The 19073-nt window shown below is 37.8% G+C and overlaps 1 protein-coding gene across 1 annotated transcript in view; it reads left to right on the top strand.

The window, feature by feature from the left end:
* Lamb1 (laminin subunit beta 1) overlaps positions 1-17656 on the top strand; it is a 70507-nt gene extending 52851 nt beyond the window's left edge. Inside the window, exons 25-34 of the mRNA XM_047559858.1 lie at positions 3482-3851; positions 6826-7010; positions 7918-8159; positions 10701-10904; positions 11582-11726; positions 12810-13017; positions 13318-13459; positions 15681-15857; positions 17008-17167; positions 17352-17656. Coding sequence (XP_047415814.1) covers positions 3482-3851; positions 6826-7010; positions 7918-8159; positions 10701-10904; positions 11582-11726; positions 12810-13017; positions 13318-13459; positions 15681-15857; positions 17008-17167; positions 17352-17488 — 1970 coding nt within the window. The 3' untranslated portion in view covers positions 17489-17656. The remainder of the gene's footprint in view (positions 1-3481; positions 3852-6825; positions 7011-7917; positions 8160-10700; positions 10905-11581; positions 11727-12809; positions 13018-13317; positions 13460-15680; positions 15858-17007; positions 17168-17351) is intronic.
* Positions 17657-19073: the final 1417 nt, after the last annotated feature.

Raw genomic sequence — 19073 nt, 5'->3', positions numbered from 1 at the left:
TTCTAAGCACTTTAGAATTAAGTTATTTTTATCCTCAAAGCTATCATATAAGGTAGGTGTAATCATTAGCCTGTTTCACAGATGTGGAAGCCATGACTCAGTTTCCTAATTGCCCAGGGTTCCATAACAGAGTTTTTTTTGTTTTGTTTTGTTTTGTCTGTACTGGGGATTGAGCTCTAGGGTGCTTTGCCACTGAACTACATCCCCAGTCCTTTCCTTTTTATTTTGAGACAGGGTCTCGCTAAGTTGCTAAGGCTGGGATCCAACTTGCAATCCTCCTGCCTCAGCCTCCCAGGTTGCTGGGATAATGGGCATGTGCCACTGTGCCGGGTTCCCAGCTTGCCTTCTTCATTACAGTGCTGGACTTACCAAACTTGCTGCTCAAGAACTTGGTGTAGTTGGCAAAGAAAGACAATATAAAGGTAAACTAGCAACACAGGGCAGGATGTTGTGAGGTAAGGGTCAGACAAATGGTGTCAGAAGATGGAGGTATTGAAGGTAGCTCTGGGGAATATCAGTTTACCTGTTTCTGGAAGATGTTCCAGTAGACAATCTGGCGGAGGCAAACTGCAGCTATTACCCAGGAAGACTTTATAAAAGTATCTGAAAGAGTATGAATCTGCTGTGCTTTGCCACAGTTGCCACCAGTTTTAGGAGGGTTATTTTATTTTGAGGAGGTATGTAAATGAGGTTAGGACCTCATTTGGCAAATACTATGCAATTCCAAGTGCAAGTTAACACTGTGCTCAAAACTGAAAATGGAAAAATGGTTGAAGACACGCCCCTGCCTTTGAAGTCCACAGTCTAGTTAAGGAAATAAAATCATATTTATTTTACTTATTCACAACTTTTCCTAGAATGGATTTAAGGCCAGAGATGTGTGTAGCATCAGTCTTTATTTACTCAAACACTGTACAAATACTGTGAAATGTCGAATACTGATAGAAAATAATTTGGTCACCTGAGATTTGGAACTTTAAGCCAGGATTCAGAAACATTGGCATTGTAGTCAACAAAGTCAATCACAGCTGTTGCCCAGAAACACTAATTTTTACCCCGTACTAGGCATGATTTTACCTCTTGCCATCTGGCTGTGCATAAAATGCCAACCATATCAGGCCCTTGGATCACCTCTGACGTTTTGAGTCTCCACTTACAGTGCTAGGGTGGTTATCACAGTGGCAGACACCCACAAATGAGATTATATGTAGTTGAAAGCCTTTTAATATATTTTTTTATTTGTTCTAATTAGCTATACATGACAGTAGAATGCATTTGACACATCATACATAAATGGAGTATACCTTCTCATTCTTCTGGTTGTACATGATGTAGAGTTATACAGGTCATGTAATCATATATGCACATAGGGTAATAATGTCTGATTCATTCTACTGTCATTCCTACCCCCATACCCCTTCCCCTCCCTTCACTCCCCTCTGTCTGGTCCAAAATACCTCTATTCCTGCCCCACCCTTAATAGTGAATTAGTATCCGATTATCAGAGAAAACATTCAGCCTTTGGTTCTTTGGGATTGCCTTATTTCACTTAGCATGATATTCTCCAGTTCCATCCATTTACCAGCAAATGCCATAATTTCATTCTTCTTTAAGGCTGAGTAATATTCCATTGTGTATATTCATCTGTTGAAGGGCACCTAGGGTTGGTTCCATAGTTTAGCGATTGTGAATTGAGCTGCTGTAAACATTGATGTGGCTGTGTCACTGTAATATGATGATTTTAGGTCCTTTGGGTATAGACTGAGGAGTGGGATAGCTGAGTCAAATGGTGGTTCCATTCCAAGTTTTCTAAGGAATCTCCATACTGCTTTTTGTGATGGTTGCACCAATTCCCAGTCCCACCAGCAATGTAAGAGTGTACCTTTGGCCCCACATCCACCAACACTTGTTGCTAGTACTCTTGATAATTGCTATTCTGACTGGAGTGAGATGACATCTTAGAATAGTTTTGATTTGCGTTTCTCTAATTGCTAGAGATATTGAACATTTTTTCATATATTTGTTGATTGATTGTATATCTTCTGTGAAGTGTCTGCTCAGTTCCTTAGCCCATTTATTGGTTGGGTTATTTTATTTATTTTTTTGGTGTTAAGTTTTTTCAGTTCTTTATATATCCTAGAGATTAATGCTCTGAGGTGCATGTGATAAAGATTTTCTCCCATTATGTAGGCTCTCTCTTCATGTTATTGTTTCCTTTGCTGAGAAATTTTTAGTTTGAATCCATCCCATTTATGGATTATTTTACTTCTTGTGCTTTAGGAATCTTATTAAGGAAGTCAGGTCTTAAGCCCACATGATGAAAATTTGGGCACAGGGTCTCTATTCTAGTGCCTAAATCTTTGATCCACTTGATTTTTGTGCAGGGTGAAAGAGGTTTAATTTAATTTTGTTCCATATGGACTTCCAGTTTTCCCAGCACCATTTGTTGAATAGGCTGTCTTTTCTCCAATGTATGGCTTTGGCAACTTTGTCTCGTGTGAGATAAGTGTATTTATGTGGGTTTGTCTCTGTGCCTTCTATTTTGTACCATTGTTCTACATGTCTATTTTGGTGCCAAGACCATACAGTTTTTATTACTATTGCTCTGTAGTAGAGTTTAAGAGTTTAAGGTCTGGTATTGTGATACCTCCTGCTTTGCTCTTCTGGCTAAGTGTTAATTTGGCTATTCTGGGTCTCTTTTTCCAAACTGAATTTCATGATTGCTTCTTCTAGTTCCATGTCATTGGATTTAATAGGAATTGCATTAAATCTGTGTAACACTTTTGGTAGTACGGCCAGTTGAAAGCCTTTAAACTAGGTACTTTGGATTCCTGAGACTTCTTCCAGATTTGGTTTTCTTTTGATCAAGGTTATGCATTTTACCAAGTACCACTGCTCTGTTTTGTGACCAGATAGGATCAGTTCCATTAGGCACTGCTCTGAATGATGCATCTTCTGCCAAGTGATGTACATATCAGGATGTAGCCTGAATGGTCTGTACTAACATGATCTGAAGGACATCATAGTTAGAAGGAGGCAGAGATGGGATGGAGGTCAAGAGCACAGATTCTGGAGTTAAAATGGTGAATCAGATTCCTGACTTAGCCTTTTCTGCATAAGACTCATTTTCTCTATACCTCACTTTCCCTATCTGTGAAGAAGTAATTGTTACTGCACCTATCTCATATGGTTGCCATGAAACAAGATAGGTAAAACATTTCTGAAATTCCTGGCACATAGTTGAAGTGTTCAATAAGTGTTAGCTATTAAGTTTTAAATTATTTCTACTGTCAAGAGGGTCAACGAGGGTTAAAGTCATATGTGCTGAAGGAAGCCTTTGCAATTTCTACATGAGCAGTTGGTAATCTGGCATTGACAGTTGACACTTCCCATTTTAACAGTGACCGAGGATTCTAAATGCTAAATCTGGTAATTGCAACTTGATTCAGTAGATCACCTACCATTGCTGTTTCCTCTCTAGCCTGTGACTGTGACCCCAGGGGCATCGAGACACCTCAGTGTGACCAGTCCACAGGCCAGTGTGTGTGCGTGGAGGGTGTTGAGGGTCCACGCTGTGATAAGTGTACACGAGGATACTCCGGCGTCTTCCCCAACTGTACACCCTGCCACCAGTGCTTTGCTCTCTGGGATGTGATCATCTCTGAGTTGACCAACAGGACCCACAAGTTCCTGGAGAAAGCCAAAGCCTTGAAGATTGGTGGTGTAATTGGACCTTACCGGGAGACCGTGGACTCAGTGGAGAAGAAAATCAATGAGATAAAAGACATTTTGGCCCAGAGCCCAGCAGCAGAGCCACTGAAAAATATTGGGAATCTCTTTGAGGAAGCAGAGTAAGTAGATAATGAGTTAGAGTAAAAACTTGCAGAGTTTTTCCAACTTTTAAGCAGCAGAGACTGTTTAAAACATCATTTCCCAGTAGTCTTGACTGTGAGCACTTGGGTGAGTAAATATGGGTCCATTACTGGGGACCAAGATTTGAAGGCTGCTGTGTAGAATGAGTGTGCATGTTTTATTTTTTGCAAATAATTCTCTAAGGCAGTGGAATGGAAGGGACATTGGATTTCAGACAGAAGATTCATAACTGAGCCTTGGCTTTGCCATGTGCTAGGCTTACAAACTTGGATAACATTTCATTCCTGGGCCTGGAAGAGGGAGAAAGTAACATTTGCCTTTACCTTACATTGTAAAAATGATAACTGCGAAAGAAAAAAATAACATCGTAAATTTAAACTGTCATTGCCTATATTACATTGCTACTACTAGGGATATTCCACCAACACAAATAAGACTCCTGATTCTCAAGTTATTCTACTTCTTAGCCATGGATTTACTAGCCATTCATCAAATTATAAGAACCCCTCTACTATGAAAAATTCTCTCCCAGCCTTCCTCAGGGTATTTAGCTCTCTGATTGGACAGTGTTTGTGCCAGTTAAAGCAGAGAATTGAGCTGAGATGCCAAACTTCTTAGGCATCATTTTTCCATCCTTTCTCCTAGCCTCTTTTTCTCCTGTCCTAAAACATTCTAACTACCATTGCCAAAAAAGACCCCAGGAAACAGCATACTAAGACTTAGGAACTGAAAGGACAAAACAAAGGGGTACTAATGTTTGTTTCCCAGCTGCTGTGGGGTTTTTACTGCAATCCACTATCTAGGCAAGAACAAGAGGACTCTTTCACTTCTAAGTCCTGCTCATTAAGAAGATGATTTTACATTATGACAGAAGTCCTGTAGCTTTTTCCTGGTATGGTGATACTTAAATTGGCATAGCTGACCTAAGACAACATAGGAGAAGCAGTAAGAGAACTACTGATGTCATCAGTTTAAGTGCCTTGTCCTTCTAGATTTGATGTCAGCTGATCCCTTGACTTTTTAAAGCCTCATATTTTCTGCCCAAGACCATGTAGTTGACCAGGGAGTTAGGAAATGTCTGATGTGGAGTAATAATGCATTTAATGAGGCATTTTACCTCATTAAGAAACTTAGCTTCCTCGTGTGCAGTGATCACAAGTTTTGGTAGGCCATGTTCTGAGTGCAGGCCCATTTAGGGAGAGATTCTTGGCCTGGGTTTCATGCCCCTATGTGAGAACCAAAAAATACAGTGTCCTTGGAGAGATTACATTCCAGGAGATTACATTCCAGAAGCAGCTGTTTCTACCCTCACTACTCTGAGGTAGACTGTAAGCATCTCAGGAAAACTAATTTCATGAATTTTTTTAAACAGTGCCCAAGAATGCAGTTTTAGGATACGAAGTGATCTTTCTTTTAAAAATTCTGTAATATTACAGGGACAGTGCTATAGTTTGGTGGTAAAGCACTTACCTAGCTTGCATGAGGACCTGGGTTCAGTCCCCAGCATCACACACACACAAAAAAAATGTTTTGATTTTTTTATTATAATTTTTTTGAGATCTGAGAAGAAATGAAAGCCTTTTTTGAATCAACAGATGAACTGAAAAAAGGAAGTCATATCCACAGGGAAAAAAAGCGATTTATAAATTATAACCTCTTTACTGAATAGGGCAAATGTGTTAAGTGCTATTCTTTGAGTTAAGTCATCCATGATATTATTTCAGGTTTAAACATAATTTTTCTAAAGGCCCTCAAGTTTTTAGCATCTTTACATTTTCCCAGTTTGTTTTTAAGAGACAGGGTCACACTATGATGCCCATGCTGGCACTGAATTCCTGGACTTGAGATCCTCCTGCCTTGGCCTGAGTAGCTGATCTACAGGTGTATGCCACCACGCCTCAGTCATTTTCCCAATTTTCTGTACTATTAGATTCCTGAGAAAACAGTTACATTCAATTAGATGAATCAGTAATTCCCAGAAATAAGGTCTTCTCAAATATTACTTTGTCTCTCTCTTTTTCTGTCTGACACATAAACACACTCACCACAAACTGCATATACACAGTAATAAACAAACAGATGCCTAAGTATAACTTTGGAGATATGAAGATACATAACAAGATGCAGCTGGGTCTGGAGTACAAAGAACTATATGAAAGTTATATGTTTCTTTCACAGTAAATGATCACCTTTTTTTCTTAAGAAAAATGAAAGGGCAGTTTGGTGTAAGGAGACTCCTTTGATGGGACCTTACTTGGAGTATATGAAAAGCTAGTTTGGATGGCTCCCATTGTCTTCATGGTGGGCTATAGGGTTTCCTCTTGCATGTTCCATCTTGTAGAAGATCCCTGAGGTTCATAAAACATTTTTGGAAGGTGGCTGGAAGGCATAATTCTGCACTGAAATCATTTGTGTCTTTGAGCCCATGCAGTTATGTGGGCTTGAAGCTGCTTACACACAAAGCTGGGATCCGCACTGACCTGTGCTCATCTTACAGCAGAGACTTGGAACCCATCCACGGCCACCCACCATAACCTAGCTGGGTGTTCATCTGTGCTTGTTTTCAAAGTCTTTGAAGAAAGAAAACGTGCTAGATTTAATAGAATCGCTTATAAGAGTAAAACCATTGTTACAAATTACTGAATAGGTTTGAAGTCAGAGTAACAGGCACAGCTGGACACAGTGTCGCACACCTGTAATCACAGCAGCTCAGGAGGCTGAGGCAGGAGGATTGCAAATTCAAAACCAGCCTAGGCAATTTAAACTTGGTCTGGAGATTTTTCTAAAAATGACTGGGGATGTAGCTCAGTGGTAGAGACCCTGAGTTTAATCCCAGTCCCTAAGGGGGTTGAGGGGAGAATAACAGATACAATATTAGAAAATGTAAACATCAGACTTTACCATTGTCCTTTGATTTATTTTAAATAGGTAAGCTAATTTTTCTTTTTACAGGAAACTAACCAAAGATGTTACAGAAAAGATGACTCAAGTAGAAGTGAAATTATCTAACACAGCTTCACAAAGCAACAGCACAACCAAAGAACTGGATTCACTGCAGGCAGAAGCCGAGAGCCTTGACAAGACTGTGAAAGAACTTGCTGAACAACTGGAATTCATCAAAAACTCAGATATTAGGGGTGAGCACATTTTTATGCAAAAACTAAATCCTGGACAATATATTTCACCATCTGCCTAACATTTTAATATAATACTGAGAAAAAAACTGTTTTCTAATAGTTCCTAAACTTTTTTTCATGGAGTTTGTGGCACAAATGGGGACTGAAGTCCCTGTTTTACAAAGGTGGGACTTGGGACACAGAAAGACTGAGACAGCAGAGGCCCCACGGGGTGAGTGGCAAATGGGATCCGTTTCCTAATTTTTCCAGTTAATGGTTTAATCCCTTGGCCCTTTCTTGGAAAGAGGCTCTTTTGGATAGTAAAGACATTAAGTTGGTAATTCTGCAAATCCTTTCACATTTGAGAATGTTGCTTGGTCAGGAGGTAATTTTTCCAAATCATTTATTGGTATCATAGACCACATAGTACTCTCCCCCAAAAGCAAAAGAATATAGAAATAATAATCACACCATTTATCCTGGTTTTTTTGTTTTGTTTTGTTTTTTTGTTTTTCTTGTTTTATTTAACTAGGTCCCTAAAGCTAAAACACATTATGCTGTTAGATACATGATACTAGTCATTTCAGTGGCCCTGAAGAGTAAATTAAGGAAAAAGCACCTGGACATACAATCTACAGACTGCCCAGCACCAACAATTTAACTAGATGTTTGCCTGAGAATAGAAACAACATGTGTGTGATTAATTTCTCATCTCTCATCCCAATGTTTGGCATCCTCTGGAATTCAACTAGGTGCTAATGGGAAGAATAGGTTCACTGGTCATGAGAGGAAAGCTCTACTTCTTCATAAAGATTTTTATAAATTCTGAAACCTTACAGTAAATTTAGGGCATCAAATATGGATGTTGCTTGGTGAGGAAGTCGGGTACAATGATATTAATTGTGGGCGATTTCATTTCCTGCCCCAGGTGCCTTGGATAGTATTACCAAGTATTTCCAGACTTCTCTTGATGCAGAAGAGAGGGTGAATGCCTCCACCACAGATCCCAATAGCACTGTGGAGCAGTCGGCTCTCACCAGGGACAAAGTAGAAGACCTGATGTTGGAGCGAGAATCCCAGTTCAGGGAAAAACAAGAGGAACAGGCTCGCCTTTTGGATGAACTGGCAGGCAAACTACAGAGTCTAGACCTTTCAGCTGCTGCTGAAATGGTAAGGTTTGGGGGTTGGCCTCACTTCTGCAGTATTGCTAGGAGGAAACACTGTAAGAGTGAAAACTCCCAGTCTTAGGTCTCCCAGCCAGTGTCGGGTGTCCATGACCAAGTCAGATAAACAGAGCATGTGCTTTCCCAGCCTCCCCCTCTTCCAGCTATTTCTCTGTGGTGCAACCAAAGAATCATGAGCACTTTCCCACACTGAATGACTTTTTATTGAAGTTTGATCCTTTTTATGATGTGATTTCTTTCTTTTTATAACCTTATTCTGATTTGACTTGCAAAATATATCTCAGTGGAGGAATTCAGAATCATTGACTTTCCCCCCCCAAAAAAAAAAAAAATCAGAGCAAAAGAATTTTTTCCATGAGTGTTAGCTAAGATGTTCCTTTGTTTCAGTAACTTTACCTGGTGAAGATTAAGCCTGAAACTGGCTTAGAAAGTAGATTAATTTCCTAGAAGCTTTTAAAAAGTAATTTTGGAGCCAAATGAAATTGAGTAGTGAGTTTAATGAAAATCAGGCAAAAGGCCAAAGGATAGCCAAATTGAGCCTGTTTCTTCCTCCTGTTTCCTTACTATTTTTTATGGAAGGATACCTGAGAGAATTGAGGGTACTTTTTATAGACTAAGACTATTTGTGTTCTCTGAGCCTAGAAACAAAAGAGCAGTAAGAGTGATGGTGTGTATTGAGTCAAAAGAGTCGAGACTTCATTACCACTTTGTTTTAGCCATGGTCCCTCCTTCCCCCATCCCTCTCTGAAATCAATGAAAACATACTGTCTGTTCTGTTTTGTGACCAATTTAATTGATGTCTATAAGGTTTGATGATATCTTTTCAAACTTTACAGCACCTAGAAGTAGGAAGTATGTACAGCTGTCACCATTTATTAAATGAAAAAAACTAAAGAAAAGCGAAGGCTTAGAACTGTGTAATCTGCACCTTTAACAGTAGATAAAGCTGTTATAGATTAATATGCCATTCTTTCATGTCACACTAGTTTGGCATTGCAGTTCAGAGATTTTGTGATGACTGATGTTTTTGAATTAGAATTCATAAGGAAGGAATCTTGATTCTAATTCAAGACCTTTTGCTCTGTTAAGAGGGCAACTCCCTGCCCCCACCGCACACACACTACAAATGAGCACCTTCTCTGGCAGGCTTTTCCACCTGGTAAGCTACCTACGGATTAGCCAGTTTTGCCAGTTCTCTTACTGTTTTTGTCTTTGTTCCTTATCCTGTGAGAACTCTTTGGGTTCTATACAATCTTTTTCTTGTAAAACGACAGATTTTTGTCCCTCTGTGTTTTTCTAGTACCTCCTGATCCTTTATCTTTGTTGATATTCAGCTAGAACCATGCTGTTTTTCTCCTGCCTGCCTCTGTTGAAACAAAACAGACCTAGTGTGCTGTCAGATTGTTTTTATAAAGCATCTCTGAGGTTTTAGGCCACTCTTGATTAGCACTGATGTTCTTCTGTAGCACACAGAGTAAACTTGCTGAAGCTTTTTAATGTATTGTAATCCAAAGATGTGAAAGACTGTTATTTTAGTTATTGAGATACAGAATTATAATTATCTTCAAAATTTCAGGCCAGAGAGCTGACTATATCTACTAAACTTCTTAAAAACAATACTATCCTCATTTGGGAGTATTCTAATAACTACTTTTCCATCACAATAATTTTTTTCTTTATATTTTCCATAAAAGATCAGCTCTAAATATAGTTTCTCTTCCTGCTCAGCCTTTTCCATCATATAGTTTACTTGTAATTTCTCAATTTGCATTTGCATGCCATAACCACTCAGTGATCTTTGAGAAGTTTTTGGCAGATAATAAAGGTGGTCTGGGAGGTTGAGTGGGTACTGGTGGTAGGGAATAATTTGGAAAAGCTACAGCTACCTTTGTTCAGACTGCTTTCTCCCTTCCTTTCACATCTGTAATGTTCTCCCACTCCCCCTGCTCAAATTCCACCAGCCCTTCCCCACCTACAACTACCACAGTCCTCAGAAGTCTCTCCTTTGCCGTCTTTCTTTCACACTTACTGCATCTGACTTTTTCTTGATTACTTTATATGCAGTGCTTCTATCTTCCTAGCTAGATGTGAAAGCTACTAAATGCAATAGGCCTTTTGTTACCATGTTCACCAAAGCAACTAACATGGAGATGGGCCAAGAAGTTTCACAGTACCTTTTTTTTTTTTAAAACCAACTGGCTAGGAAGAAAAAAAGAAAGCAATATTCTGTGGCTCCCACACTGACAGAATCCAACTTGATAAAGCAAATGATGTTCATACCCTGGATATGGCCCTTATGGTATTCTAATCCATTTGGGCAGGATTGAGGGATGTGAATTTTGTTTCATTATAAATAAGGAGGTTTGCTCATTCCTGAGCCCCTTGTTCCTCTCTCCTGAACACTGTGTTTTTAAGCACCCTTGCCAAGGACTACATGCTCTCTGGGGCCACCCAGGCCCTGCACAGCTGTTATATTGCAGTAGATTCACTCTCTGAACTCTTATGCCTAATCTTTGGCTTCTTACAGACATGTGGGACGCCTCCAGGGGCTGACTGTTCTGAGACTGAATGCGGTGGCCCCAACTGCAGAACTGACGAAGGACAGAAGAAGTGTGGGGGGCCTGGCTGTGGTGGTCTGGTCACTGTTGCCCACAGTGCCTGGCAGAAAGCCATGGACTTTGATCGAGATGTCCTGAGTGCCCTGGCTGAAGTGGAACAGCTCTCCAAGATGGTAATTCAGTGGATCGCCCCAGTTTTTGTTACACTTGTTGGTTTGCTTTGTTATAGACCAGAGGATTTAAAAGGTTGAGATCAACTCTAAATGCTAACTGAAATGAAAAGATAATTTCAATGTCCAGTATGAAAATTCATGTTTTTGTGTGGCCAAGGAAGGTGACAAAGAGGTTTTATTTATTAAGAATTTGCTTTCTTCTGAACAGAAAAACACATGCTTTGGGTGTAGGAAGCTCAAATCTTAGGTAAACAAGATTTTGAGATAACTGTTACTTTAGCAGTTTAATGAATACATCCAGCTATACTACAAATATCCTATACTAAGCTATTGGGCATTTGTTCTTTTAAAGTGACACATACTTATCATTGAAGTACTTATGTTGGTAATTGAGGAAAAAGACTAGGGAACATTTTATAGACCAAATGTTTTGGCAGAGTTAAAAACAAGTTGGGAAAAAAAAAATGTTAGCCATATTCATGTAAGAATACTGTATGTGAATTTGTGTATCAAATGTTTTGTCTGTATAGGAATATAATACTTGGCTAAATGGGATAAATTTGTTTCCCAGAGACATGATTATAGTTTTTCAAATCATTTTTTTGGACCCTTTCTAACATCATGGTGTGCTTCAGAAAGAAAATTTTTTTCATGAGTAATTTATTCTTTATATTTAGGTCACTGAAGCAAAACTGAGGGCAGATGAGGCAAAACAGAATGCTCAGGATGTTCTATTGAAAACTAATGCTACCAAAGAAAAAGTGGACAAGAGCAACGAGGATCTGAGGAATCTGATCAAGCAAATCAGAAACTTTTTGACTCGTAAGGATATTTTTCATTTTACTTACACTTTTTGGGGGTCCATTTTTAGGTTTGTTGACAACCTAAGAACACATGCAGCTTAAAAATGAGCGAGAATCTGATATATTTGAATCCTAACCACTTTTTCACATTTGATATTTGAAACTCCCTGGCTTTGTTACCTGGTTTTCCTGCTTCTCTCTCTCTGACTTCTCCTGTTTCTCTTTCTCTTTCCATAATTTTCTAAATCTAAGAAATTTATAAGGAATATCACAACACTTCATATCTTCATTTGCTTCCTTCCAAGCTTAAATTTTCATTGCAGGGGCAAAGGTTTTAGCTCAGTGGTAGAGTGCTTGCCTAGCATGCTGAAGGTCCTGGGTTTGATCTCCAGAACTGCAGGGAAAAAATTTCACTGCCTTCAATCCCAGCTTTAAATGCTTGCCTCTGTGGGATTCCACAAGCCGAACAACTCACTCCATAGGCTGTCACATAACATGCTCTGCCTGTACTAGTAGTCCCCATCCAGAAATCTTTCAAATTCTGATATCCTTCAAAACCTGATCAGTACCTCATCCCTCTGTGAAGTCTTTCCTTACTACCTATAGCTACCTTTGTTGCTTTGTTTCTTTATCTAAGAAAGATTGAAAAAAAAAAAAAAAAAGGTACTTTAGGAAATAGCATAGACTCTGTTCAACAAAATGTAGTATTAAATTCCAAAATTATACTTTAAAATACTGTTCCACTATTTTATGAAGCGGCTCAAAAGTAACCCATGACCAGTGTCTTTGTGATTGAGCACCAACATCTAAAAACTGTACAGTAGTTTTGATAATCACTGGAAAGCAACAAAGGCCAAAATGTCTGTTTCCAACGCCCAATTCCAGAGCTTACAGTCTACCTGAGATGATGACAGTTCTGGTAATACTGTGTGCAATTACTTTTTTATGTGTGTAGGTCTCATCTCCTTAACCAGTAAGGTTATAAATTCTTAAACAGGAAATGGGTATCTCTTGGCATATCCCCATGATGCAGTTCACATCATAGATGACTGATGTGGTTGAATGAATGAGTTATGAATTTTCACCTCTTTGCTTTTCACAGAGGATAGTGCTGATCTGGACAGCATTGAAGCTGTTGCTAATGAAGTATTGAAAATGGAAATGCCTAGCACTCCACAGCAGTTACAGAACTTGACGGAAGACATCCGTGAACGAGTTGAAAGCCTTTCTCAAGTAGAGGTTATTCTACAGCAGAGTGCTGCTGACATTGCCAGAGCTGAGATGTTGTTAGAAGAAGCTAAGAGAGCCAGGTATCTAAGGACACCATAGCATGTAGGGACCATATTGGTGTTGCTAGCTTGGATTACAAAAGGATTTCTTTGACCAATGAAATCTCTAGGAATGACCTGTGTGAATCTCTCTGGGTCATTTCAACAAGGCTATCCTTTAAAAGAAATGTTCTTTGCCAGGAGTGGCTGTGTATGCCCTGTAATCCCAGTGATTGTAGGCTGAGGCAGGATCACAAGTTCCAGGCCAGCCTCAACAACTATAAAAGTAGCAAGTCTACTTTTTTTTCATGTTAACAAAGTATTTTTCATTTCTTTACACAGCAAAAGTGCAACAGATGTTAAAATCACTACAGATATGGTAAAGGAAGCTCTGGAAGAAGCAGAAAAGGCCCAGATTGCAGCAGAGAAGGCAATTAAACAAGCAGATGAAGATATCCAAGGAACCCAGAACCTCCTAACTTCAGTAAGATGTTATAGTCACAGCTGAATGTGGGGGGAAAATACCCATTTTATCACTCCTTTTTATCAGGAAAGTACATTTATCAATGAACAAGAATTCTTCCAACTCCATAGTAAAAAGAATTCCTTTTTAAATAAATCTGAACTATTGTTCCTTTAGCACAGATGCTAAAACTGAATGATGATATTTTTCAGGAGGATAAAGGACTCTGAAGACAGATCATTAAGCCCCTTCCTTTTCACCCCCACAAAAAGCCCTCCGTTCAACAGTATGAAGTATAGTATTAAATTTTAAAATTTCCTCTTAGGTCACTATCCCACTATTTTTTTTATAAAGCAGTCTCAAAGTAACCCACATAGATAGCACCAGTGTCTTAGATAATTGGTGGTGATTATTCACAAAAACTGTACTATAATTTTGATAATCATTGGAAAGCAACAAAAGTGAAAACATGTTTCCAATGCCCAATTCTAGAACCTAATGGAGATCTTATAGCTGAACGAAAACTTAAGTATTTTCTTTATAAGCAAAACACTAAGGAATTTCTAGATATTAAAGGCACTAGGAAAAGAATTTCAGATTTATTATTTTTTATTCTAACAATCCTCTCGCCTCTTAACAGAAGTAATGCAAACATTTTTTTTTTTCCTTCCAATTTTAGGAAAGTGGCTTTTTGGTTGGGTTGTTTTTTTTTTTTTTTTTTTTTTTTTTTAATAGGTAAAGGAAACTTGATGACTAATTGAATTCCTGTACTTTGAAACTGTAAGCACCCACCCAGTACCTGGCACTATCGGTCTTCTCAAGCCAACCATCATCTGTTTAAAACTTGATGGAGATGGTTTTTCAACATGCTTTTGCTACCACTGGTCGATACAAAACTATGTTCCTCTATTCTACTGCCCTTGGTGAAATGAAAATTGCCAGCTGCTCAGCCATTGTTCCTTGTTAAGTTTTGAGAATATATGTCTCTTCTTTAGGCTACTTGTTCAGAAAAATATTAAGAAATGTTTTCTCACCAGACTATGCTATAACCATTTAAATATTTTGATTTGTCTCTAAGTTGTTGCAATTTCTTAATTGTACTAGTAACATTTTAGTGAACTTTTACTTATTTTAGTGACTTTTAAAAAATTAGTTTTGAAAAGCAAATTGGAAAATATATAGTTGAAATATTTGGTTTGATGATACAAGTTAATAAGGTGGCTACTTTTCAGGGACTCTGGGGGCAGGAAGTGTTTTAGATCACAAAAGTAAGAAACAAAGAACCTCTAACTAAACCATGCTAGCAAAAGCTTGTGTGAATCTATTCTCTATTCTCTCAGAATTATTACTTGTTTCTAAGAATTTTTTTCTAAGTCAACAACTGGGTGAACTTTATGAGGCTAAGGATCATTTGGTTTGAAATATTTACAAATTTTAGCATATGTCCATACTGAAATTCATTTCATTAAGACAGTAATGGTTGCTCAGGTCTATCCCATAGAATAACTATCTTTAGCATCACTTTTAATACTAACTAACTGGTCAGTGAAACCAACTATTCTATCATAGGCCAGACTAGCTGCCTGCTTTGGCTAGTTTTCAGAAACAATGTTTGTTGATCCCCCCTTATCATTTTCCCAGATGAGATACTCTTTCCCTAAATAATTCTCCATATGTACAGCTTTCATCTATAACTTTCCCAGACCATATGCCATCACTCAATCTTATAAAAACTTTGCAGTTGAACATCATTAGCTGAAACCTCCACTATTAGAGTATGACATTTAGTTGATAGAAGAAAAAAAAAACTAAAAAAGTTGGATGAAAGTTATAATTTTCCCACTCACATTCATTTGGAAATTCACATGGAAGTCCCTCATCTCACAGCTGCTTATTTGTGAACACTCGTTAGCCAATTTGTAGGTGTTCCTAAAATGCTTCCTTATTATATCAAGCTGCCAAGGCTTGTTCTTAATGTCAAATAAGAAAAAATTTCCATCAATCTCAGCTTGGATCATCAGAAGTACTAAATGAATAATGTGAACAAATACATGAGATGTATGTAGTAAGGACTAAAGTTTGGCTCTTAAAACTTTTACTGAAATTATATTTTTAATTACTTTTGCCATAGAACAAAATGACACAGCAGGCCTTCTAAATCTTCTACTAAACTTGTACTCACAGTAGTTCCTATCATTTCTTAAACTAATGGTTGGCTGGGTTCTTGAAATTATACTTGTAGATCGAGTCTGAAACAGCAGCTTCCGAGGAAACACTGTTTAATGCCTCCCAGCGCCTCAGTGAACTAGAAAGAAACGTGGAAGAACTCAAACAGAAGGCTGCCCAGAACTCTGGGGAGGCAGAATACATTGAAAAAGTAGTATATACTGTAAAACAAAGTGCAGAAGATGTTAAGAAGGTAAGTAAATCTTTGTAACTTCACAGTTAATAAAGGCTCAACTAGTCTCTTCCTTGTTCAACTTGGAATTAGACATGATTATTCACTAGAAACATACCAAATGACCTATTTTGAAATAATCTTTAGAGATGTAAATGGAAGTGGATATAGAAGTGTCCAATAAACATGACCTAAGACTTCAAATCTAAACTGGAATTAATTTAACCTAGTGGTGAAAGTCTTAAAACATATACTGAACTTATATGTCTATATTGTATTTTATTTAGAAAGCTCTTTATAGCATATAGTAATTACCTGGCCGTTTGAGAATATTTTAAAAGCAGAATGAAAAAAGCCTAGAGTTCATTACAGAGAACAGCTTGTAGGAAATCAAATCTCACCTTTCAGACTCACTCATTTTGAATTTACTACACACCTTCTCATTAGAAGGTACTATATTTTGCAGAGAAAATCTCACGCAAGTCAAACTTTGAGCCAGAAGCCAGATAGTGCTTTATGCATGCATTCTGTTTCTCAATTTTTGTGGGTAAATGTTTATCCCCAAAAAAACAATATGTGAAGTTCACTGCAGCTGTCATTTTAAGTACTCTGCTTATAGAGCATTTTAAATAAGGACATTACAATAAAGAACAAAACCCCTTGAAATGAAATTTCCACAACTACTGTTTGAACAGTTTTTCAGGAGAATCACTTACAGCTACTTTTCCAAAACCAGTGCAATTCTCTCCTCACCCCTTTTGTATATTGCTACAATCTCACTCTTCCTTCCTAATTTTTTTGTTTGCCCTTTTCCTTGGTTCCTGATGTCCAGTTTTCAAACCCTGTATTAGCCAAAATGCAGATGGTCCTCCATATCTTCAGAATGGACTTTCTTTGATGTCTAGTCTACTTTATGAAGTTAAGCTACTTTTCTATGGAAAAGTATTCATCAAGAGAATGAGGGTTTAGCAGAAATGCCAAAATTTTTCTGAAATTAAAAAATATACATATTAAGTCTGAACACCCCCAGTGGCCCTTAATTCAGAACACTTACCGTGTGAATTAATATCTTTGTGATCTGAGCTTGCTGCAATTACACAGTGGCTCTTAGATATAATTACTGACATTATCTGACATTATCACCTCTTTGTGTCTAAATGTGGAATTGCAGACTCTGGACAGTGAACTTGATGAAAAGTATAAGAAAGTAGAAAATTTAATTGCTAAAAAATCCGAAGAGTCAGCTGATGCCAGAAGGAAAGCTGAAATGCTACAAAATGAAGCAAAAACACTTCTGGCTCAAGCAAACAGCAAGCTGCAACTACTGAAAGGTGGGTCTTTTCACTTGGGCTCATGGTTTTCCTAAGTTAAGGCATCCACAGATTTTCTTTAAAAGGTGAAAATCTATTCACTTTGCCTTACATATGTAAATAGAGTCATATAGCACAGATTAGGCCAGGTTTTCAGATCATTGTAGTATATTCAGACTTAATGTTTTCTTTTTATCTTCCACAGATTTAGAAAGAAAATATGAGGATAATCAAAAGTACTTAGAAGATAAAGCTCAAGAATTAGTGAGACTGGAAGGAGAGGTCCGTTCACTCCTTAAGGATATAAGCCAGAAAGTTGCTGTATATAGCACCTGCTTGTAACAAAGGAGAAAGGGCTGTAAAATGGCCAAGATCGTGACCAAAGAAAAATAGCTACATTTAAAAAACTGACATAATGACGTTCAAAATAAAACTCATTACCTATTTAATGTTTTTAATCACCAAATTTTGTATGGAATAAAAATAAAGTATGGTGCTTTTATATAAACAGTATAATTCTTACATTCATCATTACATTTACTGATTTAGTATTTCACCATCAAGATTTACAAAAGCTTATTGTCTCCACAAGACCTGTTTTATGTCTATAAACAAGCTACTACTCATCCTGTCAACAGGTGTCACCATCTTCCAAAAACCTACCCCTTAAAAATCACTTACCAGTTGAATTTCCAGGTAAAAACTGAGGAAGTGTAGAGTCTAAGCTGCCTTCACTATTTCAAAGACTGCTTAGTTGTTCCAATCGCCAACTTGGAATGTGAACAAAAGCAGTTTCTAGAATTGTGGCTTTTAAGTATTACCGCGTAGAATCTGGCCACAGTTTATGGATACTGCTTTTGCCTACTAAGCAATGCTATTAATCATATTAATAATCACTTAATGCATAGAAAAAAGTAGGTCACTTACAATAGAATTGCCAAGCCAGTGTCAATTATGTAGCTGAATTAACTAGATTACAGCCCAGTCACACTATCTTCTTACACCAAGACTATGCTGTGGACCACTTAACCACCCACATATCCAACACAGATGCATTTGAAGTCAGGCCTAGATAAGTAATATGAACAGCTGGAATTTAAACAAAGCAATGTCCCTCTGGTTCAAGGCAATTATTTGCCACTTTATACTGAATCCTAATAGCGAAATGGTAGTATCTTACCATTAGAACACCTATTATTTTTTCTTAAGTAGCAGAAACTGTCTCTATTCCCCATGACTTTTCAGTTAAAATAACAAAAGCTTTCACTTTATAATTACTAATTTTAAACTTTAAACTCATTCTTCACAAGCCCCACAATATTGAACACAGTAGCTAAAAGTCAGTGCATATTTAAAATCTGTTTTATTCCTAGGACTTTATTCCCCATCTCAAATTGAATGAGAACCCTTAAGATGGGTTTATTGTTTCATTCAATTCCTTATCTACAAATTTCCCGAGATTCAAATAAACTAACACCATAATACTGAGAATTTTTTTAAAAGATGCAGAGTTCACTTGCAATAATGGCAAAGTAGACCTATCACACCAACACTTCTACTACTAACAAATGCAAACTCTGGACAAAATAAATTTAACAAAAACTGTAAAGGCACTGGAGAGCAACCAAAACAGATGGGAAGCTAGAGGTGAGTTGACACTAAAGCAGGGAACAGAACTGAGTGAATGTCCCTTTTTAACAAGCTGTTACTTGAGGAAAGCAAAAGCAAATTTCTTTGATGTTAGGGGATCAGAGGACAATTTGGGGCAGCCACAACAGCTGGAACATGAAGAACAGTCTCAAGGAAAGTAGAGGCCTCCCCGGCCCAATTTTTAGCTAACCCTTAAATTATACATATTCAGGGAAGAGTTCAAGCAGCTCAAATAAAGCTAAAACAACAGAAATTTCAGCAGTCCCCCCATCCAACA

This window comes from Sciurus carolinensis, chromosome 8 (assembly GCF_902686445.1).
Source record: "Sciurus carolinensis chromosome 8, mSciCar1.2, whole genome shotgun sequence".
In the NCBI taxonomy this organism is placed as follows: domain Eukaryota; kingdom Metazoa; phylum Chordata; class Mammalia; order Rodentia; family Sciuridae; genus Sciurus; species Sciurus carolinensis.
This window is presented reverse-complemented; position numbering and strand designations above follow the sequence as displayed.